This window comes from Mustela putorius, unplaced genomic scaffold, assembly GCF_011764305.1.
Source record: "Mustela putorius furo isolate JIRA1106 unplaced genomic scaffold, ASM1176430v1.1 tig00003972_pilon_pilon_pilon, whole genome shotgun sequence".
Lineage (NCBI taxonomy): Eukaryota > Metazoa > Chordata > Mammalia > Carnivora > Mustelidae > Mustela > Mustela putorius.
Genome location: NW_025422115.1, coordinates 14,547,632 through 14,568,837, shown reverse-complemented (window position 1 = coordinate 14,568,837; position 21,206 = coordinate 14,547,632). Strand labels below are relative to the sequence as shown.

At 38.3% G+C, this 21,206-nt stretch overlaps 1 protein-coding gene across 11 annotated transcripts in view; it reads left to right on the top strand.

Moving 5' to 3' along the window:
- HERC2 (HECT and RLD domain containing E3 ubiquitin protein ligase 2) overlaps window positions 1-21,206 on the top strand; it is a 237,729-nt gene that overhangs the window by 104,775 nt on the left and 111,748 nt on the right. For 9 of the 11 annotated variants that reach the window (XR_006603900.1, XR_006603901.1, XM_045070659.1 and 6 more), the window contains exons 22-36: window positions 499-654; window positions 1,393-1,578; window positions 8,112-8,282; window positions 8,683-8,786; window positions 9,820-9,997; window positions 12,145-12,359; window positions 12,642-12,774; window positions 12,872-12,999; window positions 13,092-13,287; window positions 15,840-15,973; window positions 16,491-16,664; window positions 16,743-16,879; window positions 17,003-17,154; window positions 17,894-18,085; window positions 20,615-20,802. Coding sequence is in view for 9 of the 11 variants with exons in the window: in XM_045070659.1 (XP_044926594.1) it covers window positions 499-654; window positions 1,393-1,578; window positions 8,112-8,282; window positions 8,683-8,786; window positions 9,820-9,997; window positions 12,145-12,359; window positions 12,642-12,774; window positions 12,872-12,999; window positions 13,092-13,287; window positions 15,840-15,973; window positions 16,491-16,664; window positions 16,743-16,879; window positions 17,003-17,154; window positions 17,894-18,085; window positions 20,615-20,802 (2,444 nt within the window). In the remaining 2 variants the exon portion in view is untranslated. The remainder of the gene's footprint in view (window positions 1-498; window positions 655-1,392; window positions 1,579-8,111; window positions 8,283-8,682; window positions 8,787-9,819; window positions 9,998-12,144; window positions 12,360-12,641; window positions 12,775-12,871; window positions 13,000-13,091; window positions 13,288-15,839; window positions 15,974-16,490; window positions 16,665-16,742; window positions 16,880-17,002; window positions 17,155-17,893; window positions 18,086-20,614; window positions 20,803-21,206) is intronic. The other 2 variants (XM_045070655.1, XM_045070656.1) reach the window with 2 other exon arrangements.

Here is a 21,206-nt window from a genome sequence, read left to right as displayed (position 1 = left end):
ATAGAAAATTTCAGGTTGAAATAGATAAACTTAGAGTCTGAAAGAGGTGCCCATCTCAAAGACTTAAAGTTACAGGGACTGAAAAGCCATTAAGAGCCACGTAGGAAGAAAAGTTAAAGATTTTGTGAGATTGAAAAATGCCTAACTTTGTTCATTGGGAGTTATTTGCAAGTGTTAAGACTTGAAATTTGATAACGTTTGTATGTAGTGGATATAAGATTTAAACTATAAAGTCTATAAACTATGACTTTAGTATTTATACACCCAAAGTTTCTAGGTATTATGTAGTACAGTGTATAAAAATTGACAACCAAATTCACTTGTTTCTCAAACTATGTGATATAAAAAGAGCCAGGGATTAAGGCTTAATAGCTTCTGTTTGAGATAATTATTATAAGTAAAAGGTGTATAGATGAGGGTGGAATATTGAAGCAATGCAGTTTATTTACAAAGTAAATTTTAATGGTAAAAATGGAAAATTTTTAATCTTTCTTTGAGGTCCTGAGCTTATGGGTGTCGGTTCGTTACTGAAGAAGTACACAGCTCTTTTGTGCACACACATTGGTGATATACTGCCTGTGGCAGCCAGCATTGCTTCCACCAGCTGGCGGCACTTTGCAGAGGTGGCCTGCATTGTGGAAGGGGACTTTACTGGTACCTTTTTTATATCCTCCCTTTAGACATGTATTTATTTTCAGAGATTGATGAGACTTAAAATTTATCCTTTGCTGATAAACCTGCATGCCTTTGCCCCATACTTTTTCTAGTCCTGTTGGCCTTTCTCCTTTTCTTTTTTCACTTCACGATTCTGTTGTTAAGCAACCTGGTGCAGGAATTGTGTCAATATAAATGTAATCGGTGATTTAGAGTCATACCGCCATTATTAACATTTCAATAATGAGGCCATTAGTAATTGTCTAATGTTATTTCAGCAGCATAGAAGTTAGTTGCTCCTTTCAGGACCTTAATAAATTCCTTTGTTGCTTAATATGTTTTCAAGTTAATTTTGTGACAGTAGAACATTTTTATTGAGTGCTTTTTTTCTGATAGTAAACTTCGTTTTCTGGAAACAATTTTCTGAACAAAAGACTCTAGTTAATACTTTTGTTAAAACAGTGTTTTTGGAAAGCATTCTTGTAACTTAGAGGGTTTTGTTTGATACCTTTTTCTGTTCTTTCAAGATGAAAGACAAAATAATCCTGTAGAAATACGCTAAAAGTCAAACATTCCTTATTTTGTGTTTTATCAGAATTTAAACACAGAATGAGCTTATGAAGTGGTTTAATAGGATATATTGTATTTAATATATCTTACATTATATTTATATTTATATTTATATTTATTTATTTATATTTAAATTTTAATGCTTTTTTCCTTTCTTTTAAAATGTAGGTGTCCTCCTTCCAGAACTAGTAGTTTCTATAGTGCTTCTGCTCAGTAAAAATGCTGGTCTCATGCAGGAGGCTGGAGCTGTCCCTTTGCTGGGTGGCTTGTTGGAACATCTGGATCGGTTCAACCACCTGGCACCAGGAAAGGAAAGGGATGACCATGAAGAATTAGCCTGGCCTGGCATCATGGGTATGGCATCTTAACATACAGAGCTTCTATTCAGGGGACGCAGGGTGGCTCAGTAGTTAAGTGTCTGCTTTCAGCTCAGGTCATGATCCCAGAGTCCTGGGATCGAGTCCACATCTAGCTCCTTGCTCACGGGGAAGCCTGTTTCTCCCTCTGCCTGCTGTTCCCTCTGCCTGCTGTTCCCCCTGCCTGTGCTCTTTCTCTCTCTCTCTCTCTCTGACAAAGAAATAAATAAAATCTTAAAAAAAGAAGAACTTCTATTCAGAAAAGTTTTATCTTAATCTAACCTATTCTTGCCTTTTTATTTAAAAGAATACTTCACAAAGAGAGACCAATTATTTGCCATTTTCATTGATGGCAGTGTAAGTAGAAAATGAAGATAATCCAAATCAGAAGAGATTTAAGTTATATTTAAGAAATACTTTTCTTTTTGGCACCTGGGTGGCTCAGTGGGTTAAGCCTCTGCCTTCGCCTCAGGTCATGGTCTCAGTGTCCTGGGATTGAGCCCCGCATTGGGCGCTCTGCTCAGCGGGGAGCCTGCTCCCCGCTCCCCCCTCCCACCTGGTCTCTGCCTGCCTCTCTGCCTACTTGTGATCTCTCTCTCTGTCAAATAAATAAATAAAATTTAAAAAATATATATATATATTTCTCTTAATAATGGTTGTTACTTTCAGAAATGAACTATTTTAGAAAGTTCTGGAAAGCCCTTTCTTGGGTGGTGTCTCCAGAAGTTACTGTTGAAATGATTAGATGTGGTCTGGCTTTGGAGGCAGACATCAATATGGGATGACTTTCTAAACTCATTTCTTTCTTTCTTTTTTTTTTTAATTTTTTATTTTTTATGAACATATATTTTTATCCCCAGGGGTACAGGTCTGTGAATCGCCAGGTTTACACACTTCATAGCACTCACCATAGCACATACCCTCCCCAATGTCCATAACCCCACCCCCCTTCTCCTAACCCCCCTCCCCCCAGCAACCCTCAGTTTGTTTTGTGAGATTAAGAGTCACTTATGGTTTGTCTCCCTCCCAATCCCATCTTGTTTCATTTATTCTTGTTTCTATCTGACATTACTGAGTTATGGAATTCCCATAGTCAGCTGAGCACTTCCCTATAGGTGTGGTCTATAATGCTTACCAAATTGGAATAGAACTTGTCTTCTCAAGGAATCTAGCTTTGACATTTTTGAATCTAAGTGTACGTTACCATACTGTATATGGTTCTAATTTCCTGGACTCATAAAATACAGTTGAAGTTGGGGTCCAACTTTGATTTTATAGGAAAGCTCAAGCAAGGTGGGCTTTTTCTTCTCCCATTGTAAACTGTCATCTTGTACCATAGGAGTTTCAGATAAAAAGTAACAAGTGTGGTGAAGAAAATAACATTAGGATATTGAGCATAGTTTTTAATTTTTTATATCACCAATATTTTAAGCACCATTCTTCTACTTTTGTGAATTTAAATGTTACTTTTGTCTACCTTCTGTATGGTTGAGGGCATTTAATGCAATTAGCAGTTCAAACTCACTCATTTAAAAACCTTTTAGTAAATTGTGAAATGTAGCACACACTCAAAAGTACAGAAAATAGCTCTTGTGATTGATCACAGAGAAAATCATTTAACATCCATCCAGATGAAGAAATGAAATGTTGGCAGGACCATCTCCTGAAAGATTCCCCTCTCTGGTCTTGTGTAGTTGCTGCTCCTCTGCTTCTCTTTATCATTTTGTTGTACAGGGATGACCCCTTAACAATTTAGTTGTTTAAGCATTCTTGAAATGCCAACTGAATATTACCCCCACCTTAAAAGACCACCAGAGACGTGAGTCAAAGCCAAGCAGCAAGGGTCGTTTATTGCAGGTTCGAACCTGAACCTCTGCGCCCCTCGTTGCCGATAACGCCGAGAGGTCCAGAGCTGGGTTGGTGCAGGGTTTTTATAGACAGGTACAAACAAGTTTCGGGTGGGGCTGAGCTGATTGATTGACAGTTTGAACAGGCATACTTGGCGTCAGGGGACCCCGCGCGCGAAAGCAGACAAAGCAATCTTACAGAAGCAGAACTGGCCGGTTAGCCCACGCAGGCGAAAAAAGCACTATCAGGATATTGAAGGCCTGGTTACTATCAAGTAAAGACAATTGGGAGTCTCCTGGTGGAATGTTACATTCCTGCTATCAAGCATCCTTGTTAATGAGATTTAGGTTTAGAAGAAATTTAACTTTATTTACTTTTCCTTCTACCTCCGCCTCCTTCGGTTTTTTTATGGAGGGGAGGGTGACATTAGGGCTATTGATAAGGTAACTTCTTTGTTGTAAATCTCAAGGACATTTGCAAACCAAGGGAGACTCCTACCTTGCAGGACTGTGATCTCTGCACGTTAACTATTTATCATTTTATGGCAGTCAGGGGTGCCTGAGGAATGCTACACATATGGAGGGGAGCGGGTGAAGGGGGGGTGCAAGGCGCCAGCTTTTGCTTTGTCCTCAGCCAGCCTCCTGCTCCTTCATTCCCCCCTGAACAACTTTGTCTCTTAAATCTTTAAGGTGGTTGAAGGTGGAAGGTCTCATCTTCTGTAACTTCTTCGTGCTGAATAGGGGCGTAGAGCTGTCCCTACCTACTGGGGTCAATATTGATCAGGGTAGGAATGTATAAGGGAGTTACGAAAGGTGGAGGCAGCTGAATCCAGCGCTGACAGTGAAGAGGCGTCCTCGCGCGCGACAAGGATCGTCTGTCGTGGTGTAGTCATTGTAGCAATGGAGTCGCGGCACCAAGTAGAGAAACATGGAACAAAGCAACATATTAAGGTTAATAAGGCGATAAGAATGAGAAGCCCGAAAAGGAGATTTGGCCATAGTCCTCCTTCAAACCAGGAACTTAACCATTCACTGAGAGAGAGAGAAGGATCTTGTAGGGCCTTAATTTGGGCATTCATGTCTTTTATTAGTCCTGTGACATTTTTGTGATAGTCTGGGATATACACACAACATTCTGTCTTGATAATTGCACATGTGCCACCCTGGGCTGCTGTCAGGACATCTAAGGCCATCCTATTTTGTAGGACTGCCTTGCGTATCTGTGACACTTCGGTATTAAGTAGGGAGATGTCATTTAGTGGATCATTGAGTGCTTTTGTAGTATATTTATTAAGGGCTTCTACATGCTGCATGACATCCTCTAGTCCCGCAGACGGAACAAAAATGGATGCTAAGTGATCATACCATTTAAAAACAGATCGTGTCCACCTTTGTTTCAAGTTGGGGAGATTAGCTGGAGTTGTAATGGTTTTAGTAATGCGCCCATGAATCCAGGCAAATCCTAAAGTACAGCGACCTATCCACCCTGGAGGAAGCCAGGGCCACAGGTTGGTTCCCCATATCCAGTGGGTTCCATTTGTAGCTGGCCATCTAATGCCAGGTCGCCTTGCCCAGTCAGTAGCAAACCAGTCAGTAGCCTAGAGTACTATTATTTGGGAACGCATTTCTAGTGATAGCCATCCCAGATATCGTGCGTTCTTTGCCCAAGTATCACTCGTATGATTTCTTTGATCCCAGCATAAACTGCCTTTTGACTGAGCCTTCCAATCGTGGGTGTAAGCCACAGATATGTATCCCAGATTTGATATATATCATCCTTAGTATAGCGGTAAGGAGGGTTTCGTAACTTAGGCCCATATTTGATTGGGGAGTTATGGCTTGATAGCAATCCCCTTTCCTTCCAAATAGCTCCATGGGCATGTAGTACCAGGAAAGCATATTTGGGGTCAGTATAAATGTTAATTCTTAGGCTTTGGCAATTGCAAAGTGCTAGTGAGCACTATGGCATACCTAGCGTTTCTTATTTTTTTCTATGAAAACTACTGTCATCAGAAAACCAACTGTCATTCGTATTTTTAACAGGGGCATCTTAAATCTGGACAAATAGAGTAAGCAAGATCAATAACCTTTTTTGCTCTATAGAGAAAGAAGTACAGTGGTCAGGTTCAGGCATACAGGTAACTAGGTTTAAAGTTTGACAAGTTTTAAGTATTATTTCTGGCATATCTGTAAGTATAGCCCAATATTTAATTAGTTGGCCTCCATCATCCATTGGTGGCCTTTGGCTTCTAAGACAAATCTGGACCTGATGTGACATCATTACAGTCAAGGACTGTCCCATAGTGAGCTTTGAGGCTCTTTTATAGGAGGGCTGTTCCATAGTAAGCTTTGAGGCTCCTTTTATGAGGGCTGTTCTATGCTTAGCTAAAGCATCTGTTTGCAATTGCACCTCAACAGAGGTGGCCTCTAGGATAAATATGACTAAGGGATGAAACCAGTAAGAAGACCTTTGAGTGGTCCAACCTTAACAATATCCTGATTACAGAGGATCACTGGCAAGTGAGAAAACTTGTCAAGAGATAAGGGGAGTCCCCCATGGATCATTCAATCCACTCATAAAGAAAGTGGGGTCATCCATTATCTCCACAAGTCCATAGTTAATCCTATGGTATGTGGTATGCTGGCTTTTAGGCAATTTCATTATTCCAGTTGTTTCATCATGTGCCGTGGGGTCTGCTAACTTCCCCACAAAACAGTAAGATCGACTAAAGAAGCTATTGTACAACTTCTCTGAAGTTTACCTCAAATTGTTTAGCTTAGGTAAACATTTAAAGACAATCAAATCTAGAATTTAACATCCATAAAGGTGTGTTACTAAAACAATTTTTCTCTCTAAAATAACCCTCATTTACAGAGATAGCCAAATCAGGACTAATTCACTTGTGAAACAAGTCCAGTTTTAACAAACTTGGCCCATTATTTACACTATTCTTATTTTTACTCACCAACAACTACGTTGATTCTTCATCTCCTATTCTAAATGGCACTTACGTCTCAGCTGAAATAACTTGCTAATCTGTTTTCATTCATCTTATAGTGTCCTGTGATGTTTATTTTGATGAAGTCCAACTCACCTATTTTTTATTTTGTTGCCTTTGCTTTTGGTGTCTTGTCTAAGACATCATTGCCAAATCCTATGTAATGAAAGTTTTCTCCTGTTTTGTTTTTTTTTTCCCTAAGAGTTTGATATTTTGTAGTTTTAGCACTTTATTTAGCTCTTTGATCTATTTTGAGTTAATTTTTGGGTATAGTATAAGGTAAGGGTCCAACTTTACTTGTTTGCACTTGGATATTCAGTTATCCTAGTGCCATTATGGAAAAGATTGTCCTTTCCCCATTGAGTGGTTTTGGCACTCTTGTATGAAATCATTTGACCATACATATATGTGAGGATTATGTCTGAGCTCTGTATTCTATTCCATTGATCTAAATGTCTGTCTTTATGCTGATGCCACACTGGTCTTTATTATTTCTTCTTTCTTAAGGTTTAATCTGATATTTTTCTGACTTTTAGAGAAATGAGTAGTAGCACTATGAGAACACAGATAAAAGTAGGCAGAATAGGATAATGAACCTGGATTTAGAAATATTCACATCATTAGCCTCTCCTGCACTTATCTTATTGATTTATTGAATGAATGGTTGAATCATTTTAAAGCATATCTCTTTAAAACATTTTGACAGATATTACCTGTTAATGAACAGAACTTTTTTTAGTAAGGAAATCATAATGTCATTTTCTGTTCAAACATTGAGTTAGTGTCTTAGTACTCTAAAAATGACCGAGGAGATTTCCTACTTCCCTCCTGCCTCTCTTCCTCCCTTCCTTTATTTTTTCCCTTCCCTTCCCTACCCTCTCCTATCTTTCACCCCATTATGCATTCATAAAATTTTACTGATTTGATATTTATTAATTTATTTGCTTTTTAGATTTTCCTTTTTCTTTTTTTAAAAATTAATTAATTAATTAATTTGACAGATAGAGATCACAAGTAGGTAGAGAAGCAGGCAGAGAGAGAGGAGGAAGCAGGCTCCCTGCCAAGCAGAGAGCCCGATGTGGGGCTCAGTCCCAGAACCCTGAGATCATGACCTGAGCCGAAGGCAGCGGCTTAACCCATTGAGCCACCCAGGCGCCCCACGATTTTCCTTTTTCTGATTACATATATTTAAAAGTATAAATGCCCTCAAACATATATTTAGCTGTATGATCTATAGTATTGATTGATCTATAGTATTTTCATTATCATCCATTGTATTATTTTTCCATAATGATTTTTTTCTGGGAATTTTATTTCATAATTTCATAATTCTCAAATAGAGAATTTTTATTTTATTTTTGTTACCTATTTGTAATGTAACTGCATTATAGTCAGTGTATATGCTCTGTAGATTTATTTCTTTAAAATTTTTAAGATTTGCTTTATTGCTTGGTATATGGTCAGATTTGTTATTCATACCACTCAGGTGATGTTATTTTCTTATAAATCATTCCATATCTTTAGTGAATTTTTGTTTGTGGTATTAGTTATAGCAAGAGTTATATTAATCTCCCATTATGTTTATGGATTTGTCTAGTTCCGTTTGTAGTTCTTTTGCATGATTTGTTCTAGTGGTTTTATCTGTTGATCTATTGATTCATTGATTTTGGTTTCTGTATATACAGAGTCATTTTTTACAGGTCAGAACTGTAGAAATAATGAGGAGGTGACACAGATACGTAAAGCTGATTTGGAGAACCACAATAAAGATGGAGGCTTCTGGACAGTGATTGATGGGAAAGTGTATGATATAAAGGACTTCCAGACACAGTCATTAACAGGAAATAGTATTCTTGGTAAGGCCTCACTTTCTACTTCATGGTTAAAAGTTGTAGCACATGCCATTTTGAGCAGAGCATTTGGCTCTTAAGTGATTAGTTGAGTATTGTTCCAGCCCCTACACCTTTTAATCTGCTGGTAACTTTAGTGTCTATCCTGTCAGTGAATTCAAGCACATTTGAAGAATTTCTCATCATTATGCATTTTTTTGTGTGTGTTTGTTTCAATACTTGTTGGAACTTGTTTCAAGTCTGAGTTGGCCCAAGCAGCTCTGGGAGAGGGTGAAAGATCATTATACTTTGGTAACCCTCACATTGGAGTTAACCAGCCTGATCTATTTCCTACTTGACATTTCTACTATAGGTGTCTAGGTAAATTCCACTGAAGTAATGATGCTTTTCTCCTTTTTTGTTTTAGCTCAATTTGCAGGGGAAGATCCAGTGGTAGCTTTGGAAGCTGCTTTGCAGTTTGAAGACACTCGGGAATCGATGCACGCATTCTGTGTTGGCCAGTATCTGGAGGTGAGACTGAGTGCAGTAGGCATCATGGTGGACATCAGGGCAGACCCTCCCTGTATATTTGTGATAGGTGGTTTTTGTCCTGAAGTACTGATAACTGAGCCTTTTGGTGGGGTAGATGTCATTAAGTGACACAAGTGAAGATCCTTTAGAGGTTTTTTTTTTTTATTTTACATTTATTCATGTTAAGATTTATGAAGGACTGGTCTTGAAAAATTATTTTAAAAATTGTTAAATTATTAGAAATGTGGACAATTTTCCACACACAAAAAAGAGGTTATTAACCGTTGGTCTTCACAATTTCATTATAAGCTTATGTAGAAATTTGAAATGGCTTACCATCTTGAGATACATTTTTTGGGAAGAACTATCTAATAGCATAATTCTTTAGAATAGAAATGTGTCCTATATATGCATGACCTTTGGAATTTATGTATTGGGATTGTTTTTCCAGGCATGGATCCAGAAGTAATAAAATTTATTAAGCGCCACTTGGGTAGTAGTACTTAAAGCATTCATGAAGGGAAAGATTGACTTTGCTTGTAAATTATTATCTGGAATGACTAGCAAAGTTTATTTTCATTTGAACTCTTTCTGATTGGGTTTCCTTTTTGTTAGCATCAATATATTTCTTCCACTTATGTAGTCACAGTTCACTACCCACAGCAATCCTTGTCATATTTTTGTCTTTCTTGGGTTTTTTATGCATGTAACAATTCAGTATATTTTCTGAAGTATTGTTATACAGTCACTCTGGAAACTTCTACTTGATTTTTGTAAGGAATTCTCTAACTAACTTGTTTATCTGAGCTTTGGTTTTACACCAGTAGACCTGTGCGTTTACTGTCTGCTTTGTAAGGTGTACGTGGTTTATATCTTCTGTTATTTTGGCAGCAGCATGAGCTTACTGTAATAGCATGTAGAAAGAGGGTGTCTGGAGCACCTGCTTCTCTTCCTGATGGAACTTTGTCTTATTTAGCGATATAAGCTGAAGCTCTTTATGGTTTTATGTTTATATTTAACCCTATTTTCTCAGACTGATGATGAAATTTATCTTTCCAAGCCTGACCAAGAAGTTGTTACCATACCAGATCTGGGAAGTCTCTCTTCGCCTCTGATAGACACAGAGAGGAATCTGGGCCTGCTTCTCGGATTACATGCTTCCTATTTAGCTATGAGCACACCACTGTCTCCAGTTGAGATCGAATGTGCCAGTAAGAAAAATTTTGCTTTCTGCTAACAGATTAGCAAGTTATTTTAGCTGAGACGTAAGTGCCATTTAGAATAGGAGATGAAGAATCAATGTAGTTGTTGGTGAGTAAAAATAAGGATAGTAAAACTAAGAGACTTAACCAATTAAATAGAAATAGATGTTAATGGTTTTCATTTGCTCTCATGACCCATGGCTGCAGAGGAAATTAACAGGTGCATAGGAAGATCAATCCTGTGCCTGCTCTTTTTTGTCTTCTGTGACAGATGGGCTCAACTTGGCTGTCATCTCCTTGTGACATGGATTGGCTCTTTCTATTGGGAATAGCATTCTGTTTGAGGACTGTGTTTTTACTAGACTCAAATCAAATATATATTAGGATTGCAACCTTTTTAATCACCGAAAGTTATAAAATTTCTCCATGTAAATGGATTAATGTTGTCTTTATGTATTTGTAGATTTCTCTACCAACCATCCACCAAGCATCTATTGAATAAATACTTATGAATTACTTTGTTAGATGCTCAGTGTATTAGGCATGGAATTAAATACATCTCTGCCTTTAGGTGCTTTTTGTGTGATGATGAGCCAGACAGTATAATAATTCAGTACGCAGTGTGACAGAAGATAAAATAGAGACATTTGTAAGTGGTTCTGATGGGGAGGAAAGCCCCATCAGGGGTGGGTGGAGGAATCATGAAATTGGGAGTCTCACCAAACTGGATATGTGAACCTCCTGGGCAGAAACACATGTGTGTGAGGGGCATTGTTGAAAAAAATCCGGGCTTCCAGTTGCTTGTATATGTGCACTGTCAGGAGAGAAGGTTGGTGGGCAGGATGGACTTGGTACGTGGTCAGCCCAGCCATCTGGAGCAAGCCTTTGGTGTGCATGCTGGGCATTTTGCTGCCTATAGAGCCTCTAAGGGTGGAGAGGATGAGGGTTAGACTCATCCTCTCCCTCAAAGACTTGTACTGTGGGAAAGATAGGCTTCTTGTAAATCAGCAAGGAGGGTGGGAAATGAGAAGAGTCAGAGTAGAGGAGAACAGAAGGTGCTTTGGGCCCTTGTGGAGGGGGCCTAATCCACTCTAGGACAACAGAAGATACCTTTACAGCAGTGTCTTTGAGTTGGAGGGTGGGTAGGGTTCTAAATGTGGAGAACCAGGGACAGTCATGATCAGATTTGTGTTTTAGAATTAATGTGGCACTTTGGAGAATGTTCCTGAATGCTCTAACATCCAAATTTCCAGTAAAAGAATGTTGAGTATATCTAGACTTGATTGCTTGGGTTTTAGAGGATTATTTTGATAACACAAGTCACTGAAAAAACTTTGTAGCAATGTACAAACTGACTTTTCATTTTTTTGGTGAACCCTTTACTCTAGTTATTATAGCAGTTAGAATGAGCATTCACATTTGCACTGAGGAATAGCATGTACTTGAAGGTCTGGCCATGCCACACACAGGTTTCCTTTATAGTCCACTGGATCTCCAGCCTCCCAAGGATCTGTGTCTTACTAAGATCCTGTGTTATATGTCTAGTAGTTGCTCATTTTTGTTACTGGTTTAATGTTCTAGGGAAATTGGCCTGCCTTGACCATGTTTTTCTTTGTAGATCTCTTCTCCTGTGCTGTTTTTCTACCTGGATGTTCAGTGTTTCTGTCTTTATCTAGATTTCAGCTCAGTTGCCACTTCCATAGCACATCCTCTACTGACTTTTTGAATAGTGGAGGTCTTGATGCTATACCTACTGTAGTACTTTGTAGCAGTTATCCCAGTTCAAGTTGAATGATTACTTCTATAAATGTTGCCCAAATCGTGCTCTCCCTGTTAGAATGCAAAGCCCCAGTCTTCACACAGTATCTGTGGAATCTGTCAGCTCCATGCTTGACCACATATCTAAGTAAATGTTGTACTGAAACTATTACAATGAGTTTTGACACCATGCTTAAGATGTAGTAAAGAACAAGAAATGTTACCTGTTTTCCTGTAGGTATAGGAATTATAAGCAAGTTTCTGAAAATATGTTATATGTGACTCTTTAATATGAATGATACAAAATTTCTCCTTGTATATCAGCTATTCATTTATCTTTTATTTCAATATTTATTTCTGAATAGTTTCTTTTTAATGTTTTCATATGCATTTTCTAGAGTGGCTTCAGTCATCCATCTTCTCTGGAGGCCTGCAGACCAGCCAGATCCACTATAGCTACAATGAAGAGAAAGATGAGGACCATTGTAGCTCTCCTGGGGGCACTCCTGCCAGTAAGTCCCGACTTTGCTCCCACAGACGGGCCCTGGGTGACCATTCCCAGGCATTCCTGCAAGCTATTGCTGATAATAACATCCAGGATCACAATGTAAAGGTGAGTGAGACCTTCCTGCACTTAGTGTCCTTTGGTTTATCTTAAGACATTGATGTGTGAATGCCTTCATGTTCTTTGATTGGCTTAGCACAGACTCAATTTATTTACATATTATTTGTGGGGCAGGTTTTGAAGTAGGGAGGTTGGTTCAGTGCAATATGCCAGTGATGTTTTAGAAGGATTGCTGAATGCAAGTGCATCAGAAATTGTGGCATGTAGTTTGGAATTCATGATAGCATGTTAGTATGGCTCTGAAGTTACCTCCAGCTGTTTCTGTTACAGGACTTTCTGTGTCAGATAGAGAGGTATTGTAGGCAGTGCCACTTGACTACACCAATCACATTTCCTCCTGAGCATCCTGTGGAAGAGGTTGGCCGCTTACTGTTATGTTGCCTTTTAAAGCATGAAGATTTAGGTATGAAGCTTGATATTTTAGCTATATTGTGCATTTTTTGACTAACATGCAATATGCATTCATTCTTACCCTTGCCTTTTTAAAAATGTTTTTACAGGTCACGTGGCATTATCTTTAGTTCATGCAGGAACACTTGGTATTGAGCAAGTAAAGCACAGAACATTGCCTAAATCAGTAGTAGATGTTTGTAGAGTTGTCTACCAGGCAAAATGCTCACTCATTAAGGTAAGTATATTTTTATTTTCTTTCTTCTGTGCTTTGCAGACTGTTGGTAAAATATTTGTTGTTAAGTTGTCTTTTCATATTTAACATTGTAGACACATCAAGAGCAGGGTCGTTCTTACAAGGAAGTCTGTGCTCCAGTCATCGAACGTTTGAGATTCCTCTTTAATGAACTAAGACCTGCAGTTTGTAATGATCTCTCTATAATGTCCAAGTTTAAACTGTTAAGTTCTTTGCCCCGTTGGAGGAGGATAGCTCAGAAGATAATTCGAGAACGAAGGAAAAAGAGAGGTAAGAATGTAAAAAGTAGGAAAGTGCTGTCAAGGTGTGTGGTTTGCCCATATATAACTGAGTGTGTGATTTGAGTGATGCTCTTCACTGCTGGTCAGTACATGTGGATTTCCACAACTGTCATAATATTTGTTATGTGTATTTATGATTAAATATACAGATCCTGCTTATTTTTCCAAGACATCAGATAATGATGCAACTTTGGGATTGAGGGTGTTATGATTTGGTACCTAGTAAGTTGTTATTGAAGAAGGTAAATACTGTAAGCTTTATTAAATTGATGGGGAAAAGGAAGTTGTTTTTTTTTTTTAATCACTTGTCCTGGTAAATGAGATTTATGGAAACATTTAATTTTGTAGTTAATCTTGCCATTCTTGTTTTTTTTTTAAGATTTTATTTATTTATTTGTCAGAGAGAGAGAGAGAGGAGCGAGAGTGAGCACAAGCAGACAGAGTGGTAGGCAGAGGGAGAAGCAGGCTCCCGGCTGAGCAAGGAGCCCGATGCGGGACTCGATCCCAGGACGCTGGGATCATGACCTGAGCCGAAGGTAGCCGCTTAACCAGCTGAGCCACCCAGGCGTCCCTAATCTTGCCATTCTTGTAAAGAAATTTTCTTCCTTTGGAAATATTGAGTATTCCGATATATGGGGAATTGTCTTAAAAATAGCTAGAAGAGTTACTAATATTTTCAGGAAGCAGCTAAACAGTTGCTGGGATCTGGAAAAGACTTTGTATTAAATAATTAGAATCTGAGTATAAGTACATAAAATACTTTGGAACTTGGTTAATTGTGATTATAAACATATCTACAGAAATATCTGATTGTATTCTTATGAATTATACTGATTTATTCACAGATCAGCTTATTAAATATTAGTTACTGAATTTTTTTTAAATTACTGAGTTTTAGATGGATGTTATGAACAATGATGTCAGGAAAGATTAATTTGTGTTAGAAGCTATCCTGAATTTATTTATTTTTTTTTTCTGAATTGATTGTTCTTGAGCAAACACTTAAGACACAATAATTTGCCTAAATCCTAGAGATGCTCTTGGTCAGAAAATCATGGTAAGAATGCTTCTGAGATCCTCGCAGCAGAGGCACAGGCTGGGAGATGGCCATCTCAGCTTGAGGGGGAATGATGTTCTCCCAGCCATCATCTCCATGGATTCTGAGCCCACATTGTCACCTCTTAAAGTTTCTTGTTTTGGGTTTAAATATTTAGTTGTGTGAAGTTTGAAGCTTTTTTTTTTTAAGAAAATTAAATAACTTGTAAATGATCAGTATTACTGGTGCTGTGTTAAGGTCACCAAGAGCACCGTTAAATTTAATGATTCACTGGCTCCATAGGACTCAGAAGAGCTGTTAAACTCAGAGTTATGGTTTATTGTTATGAAAGGATACAAGTTAGAATTAGTAAAAGGAAAGGTGCATTGAGGGACATCCAAAGGAAACTGGGCCTAAGCTTCCAGTGGAGCTGCACAGAGCCATGCTTAGTTCTGTTAGCAGTAAGAGACAACAGTGAAGGGCTGTCAGCCAGGGATGCTCACCTGCATGGGTGCTCTCAGTTACTAAAGACTTCAGCCTTCACAGTGGAAACAGGTGAGAACCGTAAGTCCCATAGTTCACATAAACTGTCTGGTCACACTGGAAAATATGGCCCCAGATCTCAGGCATACAGAAACACTCTTATCAGGCAGAAAATGCCAAGGACTCAGAGCTCAGTTCACAGTTGCTGGCCAAGTACTGAAGGAACAGTCTTTCTTGGGAATTTGTGGGGTATGGGCAACCCAGACCTGCTGTGTTAGTGTTTTACTGTCTAGGTGTATATTATTAATTATGTGCTTATTATATTATACGCTGAGAAGAAATAGACTAAAAATCTTGAAAGGGAGCAAAAATACGGAAGCAACAATACATATCACATTGCAAATTTAATAGAAATTTCCCTAATTAAAGATACTAACATAGTAAATAAAAGGCATCCACTTAATTCACTTACACAATGGTAAGAGATTCATTGCACTGGTCCAGAGTGAGCAAGCTATGGTCTGGGGCAAAAGTAGCCTGCTGCTTGCTGTCTACTGCCGTTGTCTACTGTCCACTGCTAAGACCAGTTTTGCATTTTAAAATGTTTTTTTTTTTTTAAATCAAGAGAGTAATATGTTTGACACATGGAAATTATATGGAGTTTAAATTCCAGCATCCATAAATAAAGTTAGCTGCTTTTGATTCTGCAACAACAGAATTGAGTATTTTCAATAGACTGAATGGCCAGCAGAGACTAAAATATAGGATCTGCCCCATCATAGCACTCTCACTGCCTTTCTGTTCATGATGTGAAGTGGCAAGAGTATTATTGAATGTCACGTGAAAATAATCATGATGGTTTTTAATTTTCATTGTTTGAGCATTTCACTTGACAGTGATATTTACATATTTGTTTGGATAAAATATTCAAGTCCTTTGGCTTCATGCATATTTAATATATCTTAATTTAAAATTGTGTTTAAGTAAATGATTTTTATAATAAATGATGTTTTTAATCATAGTTCCAAAGAAGCCAGAATCTACTGATGATGAAGAGAAAATTGGAAATGAAGAGAGTGATTTAGAAGAAGCTTGCATTTTGCCTCACAGTCCTATAAATGTGGACAAAAGACCAATTACAATTAAATCACCTAAGGTGAAGTATTTTCTGTGATACTGAGGCTGGCTGAGTAGAAACAAAGAAACACTTTGTCCTTTTTTATCTGTTGGACAGAGAGTGTAGTGGGTTACTGAAAGTATGGGTGACATTCCAAGTCACACTTATGGTGTCCTGGTCAGATTGATAGCTGGAAAAGTGTTCGCTTTTTTGTTTAGTGGTACATTGTATCATTACTCATTTACCATTCATTTGCTGAATGTGTACTTTGCTCCAGAAACTGTCCTGGTGTGTTAGGCTATTAACCTGGTTGATAATTTAACTTTGGATGCCATGTTTGTCTGTTCCAAGGTACATAATTATAGAGACTATAAATTCATTTATAAGCTTACTTATGGCATAGTTATTTTTGCCATTTGATTACTTATTAAACATAAAGTATTTTACCAATTTCAACCTATTTGCATTTATTTATATTTTATTTGAATAAATGTTTTAAAGCACATACTAATATCAGTAAGGTAAGCTAATGGTGAAAATGGTTTTCCTTTGTCAGGATAAATGGCAGCCGCTGTTGAGTACAGTTACAGGTGTTCACAAATACAAATGGTTGAAGCAGAATGTTCAGGGTCTTTATCCACAGTCTGCACTCCTCAGTACAATTACAGAATTTGCCCTTAAGGAAGAGCCAGTGGATGTGGAAAAAATGAGAAAGTGCCTATTAAAACAGGTAAAATTTGCTAAGAACATTCTTCTCTGCATAGGATAATATACACAACACTTAACTGTATGCATTCATGTTTTACAGTTGGAGAGAGCAGAGGTTCGTCTGGAGGGGATAGATACAATTTTAAAACTGGCAACCAAAAATTTCTTACTTCCATCTGTACAGTATGCTATGTTCTGTGGATGGCAAAGACTTATTCCTGAGGGGATTGATATAGGGTAAAAACTTCATAACATTTGTTTCTTAATTAAGGGAAACTGTGGCAACAAAGCCTTATTCTACTGAAGTTAAAATTAAATCTGGCAGTATTCTAAGTAATATTCTTTATCTTTGTTTGAAAGGGAACCCCTTACAGATTGTTTAAAGGATGTTGATTTAATCCCACCTTTTAATCGGATGCTACTGGAAGTAACTTTTGGCAAGCTGTATGCTTGGGCTGTTCAGAATATTCGAAATGTTTTGATGGATGCAAATGCCAAATTTAAGGAGCTTGGTGAGTTGAAAAAGAAATCTGATGCTTAAAAGGCTGTTTTAAGGTTGCTATTGAAGTAATGTCAGTGATCACATTAGCATTATTTTATAGTTTGACTCTTAATTATATATTGTAGAAACTTGCAGATGCTGATTTTTGCCCTTTGAGAAGACTTTAACAACTTTGTACATTAGAAGAATAATCTTAATTTTTTTTTTCAAATTCAATTTAGCTATATAGTGTATTTGTTACAGGGTACATTTGAATAATTAAGCTGCCTTGAGCTTTCTCAAATTTTAAACAAAACTTTCAAAATTCAGCAGAAGACACAATTTTGTAGTATTGTAATATTAAGCTTTTACATTCTAACATTTTCATGTGTATCATTGATACCATATGCCCTAAAGTGTATATCCTGTATTAATACTTAATTTCTTGGATAATGTAAGTACCTGCAGAGAAATGCTAGGATTGGTCTTGTGGAAGAGAAGTGAAATATGACTCCTATATTTGAAATGAAATGAATAAGCCACCAGAGACTTTTAGAGGAGCAGGTGGTAAGTTTTACAGACAACTGAAAATGGCTATATGTGGATTGATGGTGGTAGGATTATTACAGAGTAACGCACAGCTGCCTGATGTCCATACACTTTGGAAACCCACTGAAAAACAGAAATTTTTAAAAATTGCTACTGCTTTTAGCATTATGTGTGCTTCTATTTTCACACAAGAAATTTATGTGGGTGCCAATGCTTTTTAGGTATCCAGCCTGTCCCCCTACAAACCATTACCAATGAGAATCCATCAGGACCAAGCCTGGGGACGACCCCACAAGCTCGCTTTCTTTTAGTTATGCTCAGTATGCTCACCCTGCAGCATGGTGCAAACAACCTGAACCTCCTGCTGAATTCTGGCACACTCGCCCTCACACAGACAGCACTTCGGCTTATTGGTACGTTGGCACTGCCTTAAGTCATTTATGAAAATGTCAGGATTTTTCCTTCATGTCTTTCTTTCTCTTTATAAACCTTTTTTTAAAATTGTAAAATAAAAATAACATAAAATTTACCCTTTTAACAACTTTATCATTCAGTAGCATTAAGCACATCCAGAATGTTGTACAAACATTACTACTATCTAGTTCCATAACTTTTTTGTCACCCAAAATGGAAAGCCATACCTCTTTAGTGGTGATTCCTGACTTCCCACTCCCCCAGCTTTTGGCAACAACAAATCTGCTTTTTATCTCTATAGATTTTCCTATTCTGGGTATTTCATATAAATGAAATACAAAATGAAATTTCATTTATATGAAATACAATTTTTAGCTTTTTGTATATTGATTTTCCTTGATCAGGGTTATTTTTCTTTCACAGAAGAAATTATAAGCATATAATATTTTATATTAATTTTATGTATGTATCCAGATATAAGAGCCACAAAATATAAAACCACTTGGAAAAAAGGCCTCCCTTTTTCTTATTATGAATGTATTCAAGCCCTTTTCAGTAAATTTGGCATTTGCAGGGTTAACATTATAGCTGCCAGGGGAGAACCTACCTGGAATGCAACCCCTGTCCTTCTTAGGGCCTCACTGAGGTACCCACTGGGTGGGCTGAAGAAAGAATATTTTTTGCCCCAGTAAAACTAGGAAAAATCTTTACTTTATCTAAAGCCTTGTTCCAGCCCTCAGAATTGAATAACATTTTTCCTCTGTTTTGGAGGAAGGAGGATCATGAACTTTGTACATTTTTTTTTAAATTTTTTAATTTTTTTAAAGATTTTATTTATTTATTTGACAGACAGATCACAAGTAGGCAGAGAGGCAGGCAGAGAGAGAGAGAGAGAGGGAAGCAGGCTCCCCGCTGAGCAGAGAGCCCCACGCGGGGCTCGATCCCAGGACCCTGAGACCATGACCTGAGCCGAAAGCAGAGGCTTTAACCCACTGAGCCACCCAGGCGCCCCGAACTTTGTACATTTTTGACCCACCAAGCCCACCTTTGGGAATATTTGGGCACCTTTTCCTCCCCCTTGTAAGAACAAAGACTGAAGGAGTTACTTGGGCTGTGTTGCCCACACCCCCCCCCCCCGCCCCAACCAACATTAGCCAGTAAGGCCAAAAGCAGCCAAGGGAATTCAGCATGCTGACTCCTACGGTTAAATTTTTACTATTTTAAAATCTGTTCCTAAATTTTTCTTCTTGTAGCTGATAGCTCAACTTCTGTTTTATACTGTAGGTGATTTCATAGCAGTTAGGGACCAAATATTCATCATGCTCTACCCCCTTCATTCTTCCTTTTACCAAACAGCCCTTTTGCAGTATTTCAGCAAGTTAGGGTTGTTCTAAAGTATCCCCACTGCTGCCATCTCTGTGCCAGGGTTCCTAACACCACTCCCAGATTCAATGATTTGTGAGGAGACCTCACTGGACTTAGTGTATAGTCATACTGAGGGCTAAGATTTACTACAGTACAAGACTAGAAATTCTAGCAAAATCAGTGAAGGGAAGGGCACGTGGGAGAAATCTGGGAGAAATTGACACAAGTCCTTTCCTAGTAGAATCACACAGGATAAACTTCATTCCCTCGGCAAAGAGTTGTGAATACATGTACGAAATGTCTGCCTAGAAAGTTCAGAGTTTGTACTGGGGCCTGGCACATAATGCAAGTCCTAGATTCCCAGAAGGAAGCAGGTTTTAGCAGAGACCACGTTGTGCCAACAGTTCAGGCACAGTGGGGTCTCTTACCAGTTAGGGAAGGGTGGGAGTCCTCCTGAACTCCAGGTTACCAGATCCCCGCAGAGGGCTGCTTTGCAAGCAGCCCTTCCTAAGGATAGCAGTATCAGGCCTGCTGGTCTTAGCTCTTTTATGCATGGTACCATAATTAAAGTTAGTTAGTTTCTCATTGTTAGATATTTAGATGGTTATCTTTTGTTTTTTCTATTCTAATAAAAATATGTGATGAGAGTTTTTCTAACTTAATTATTTTGCTTTTTTGGGGGAGGGGCATAATTCCTAGTAGAGTAAATGTCTCTGTTGCTCGTTTTATATCTTTTTTTTTTTTAAGATTTTATTTATTTATTTGGCAGAGAGAGATTACAAGTAGGCAGAGAGGCAGGCAGAGAGAGAGAGGAGGAAGCAGGCTCCCTGCTGAGCAGAGAGCCCGATGCGGGACTTGATCCCAGGACCCTGAGATCGTGACCTGAGCCGAAGGCAGAAGCTTAACCCACTGAGCCACCCAGGCACCCTTGTTTTATATCTTTTATATGTTCTGATACATATTTATATACTTGGTTCTTTTACCATTTTAAATTCTCATCAATAGATCTTTCATGGTATTTATTGTATTGATAAAATAATACAATATACACTATAGATTCTTAAAAATTATCTTCAGTACTTACTAAGTTTTGAAAAAGTTTATTAAGATTAGGAAGTTGTAACTACTTACTATCTCACCTGCTGTGTTTGATGTTCTGATAGGTCCTAGTTGTGATAATGTTGAAGAGGATATGAATGCTTCTGCCCGAGGGGCTTCTGCTACAGTTTTGGAAGAGACAAGGAAGGAAACGGCTCCTGTGCAGCTTCCAGTTTCAGGGCCAGAACTGGCTGCCATGATGAAGATTGGAACCAGGGTCATGAGAGGTGTTGATTGGAAATGGGGTGATCAGGTACTCAGATTTGATTTTAAACACATTAGCGACACCTTAGTCACTGCCCTTACTTGCATGCTATTAGTGCATGGGAATTGGAACGAATAACTACCTTAACTTAGGGCCAATGCAATTGACAGATGACGTAGTTGGTGATGTAGTTAGTTCGTGGGCAGGTAAATGGAGTCAAAACAGTGGCTGTAGGGGCACTTCAAGTAGAATCGGGTCTTCAAAGGGTAACGGCTGTTTTCAGAAAACTCCTTGGCATGGGCTCAATTTGAGGGGCAGCCCAGAGTAGGAGCACGAGTAAGTAGGAGAGAGCAAACCGCATTTTAGTAACAGTGCTGAAAGCTTTGAGGCAGAAAAACCCAGGTGCTGCCTCTGGGAGCTGATATGGCCATGTGTTCATTAAGTGCCCCAAC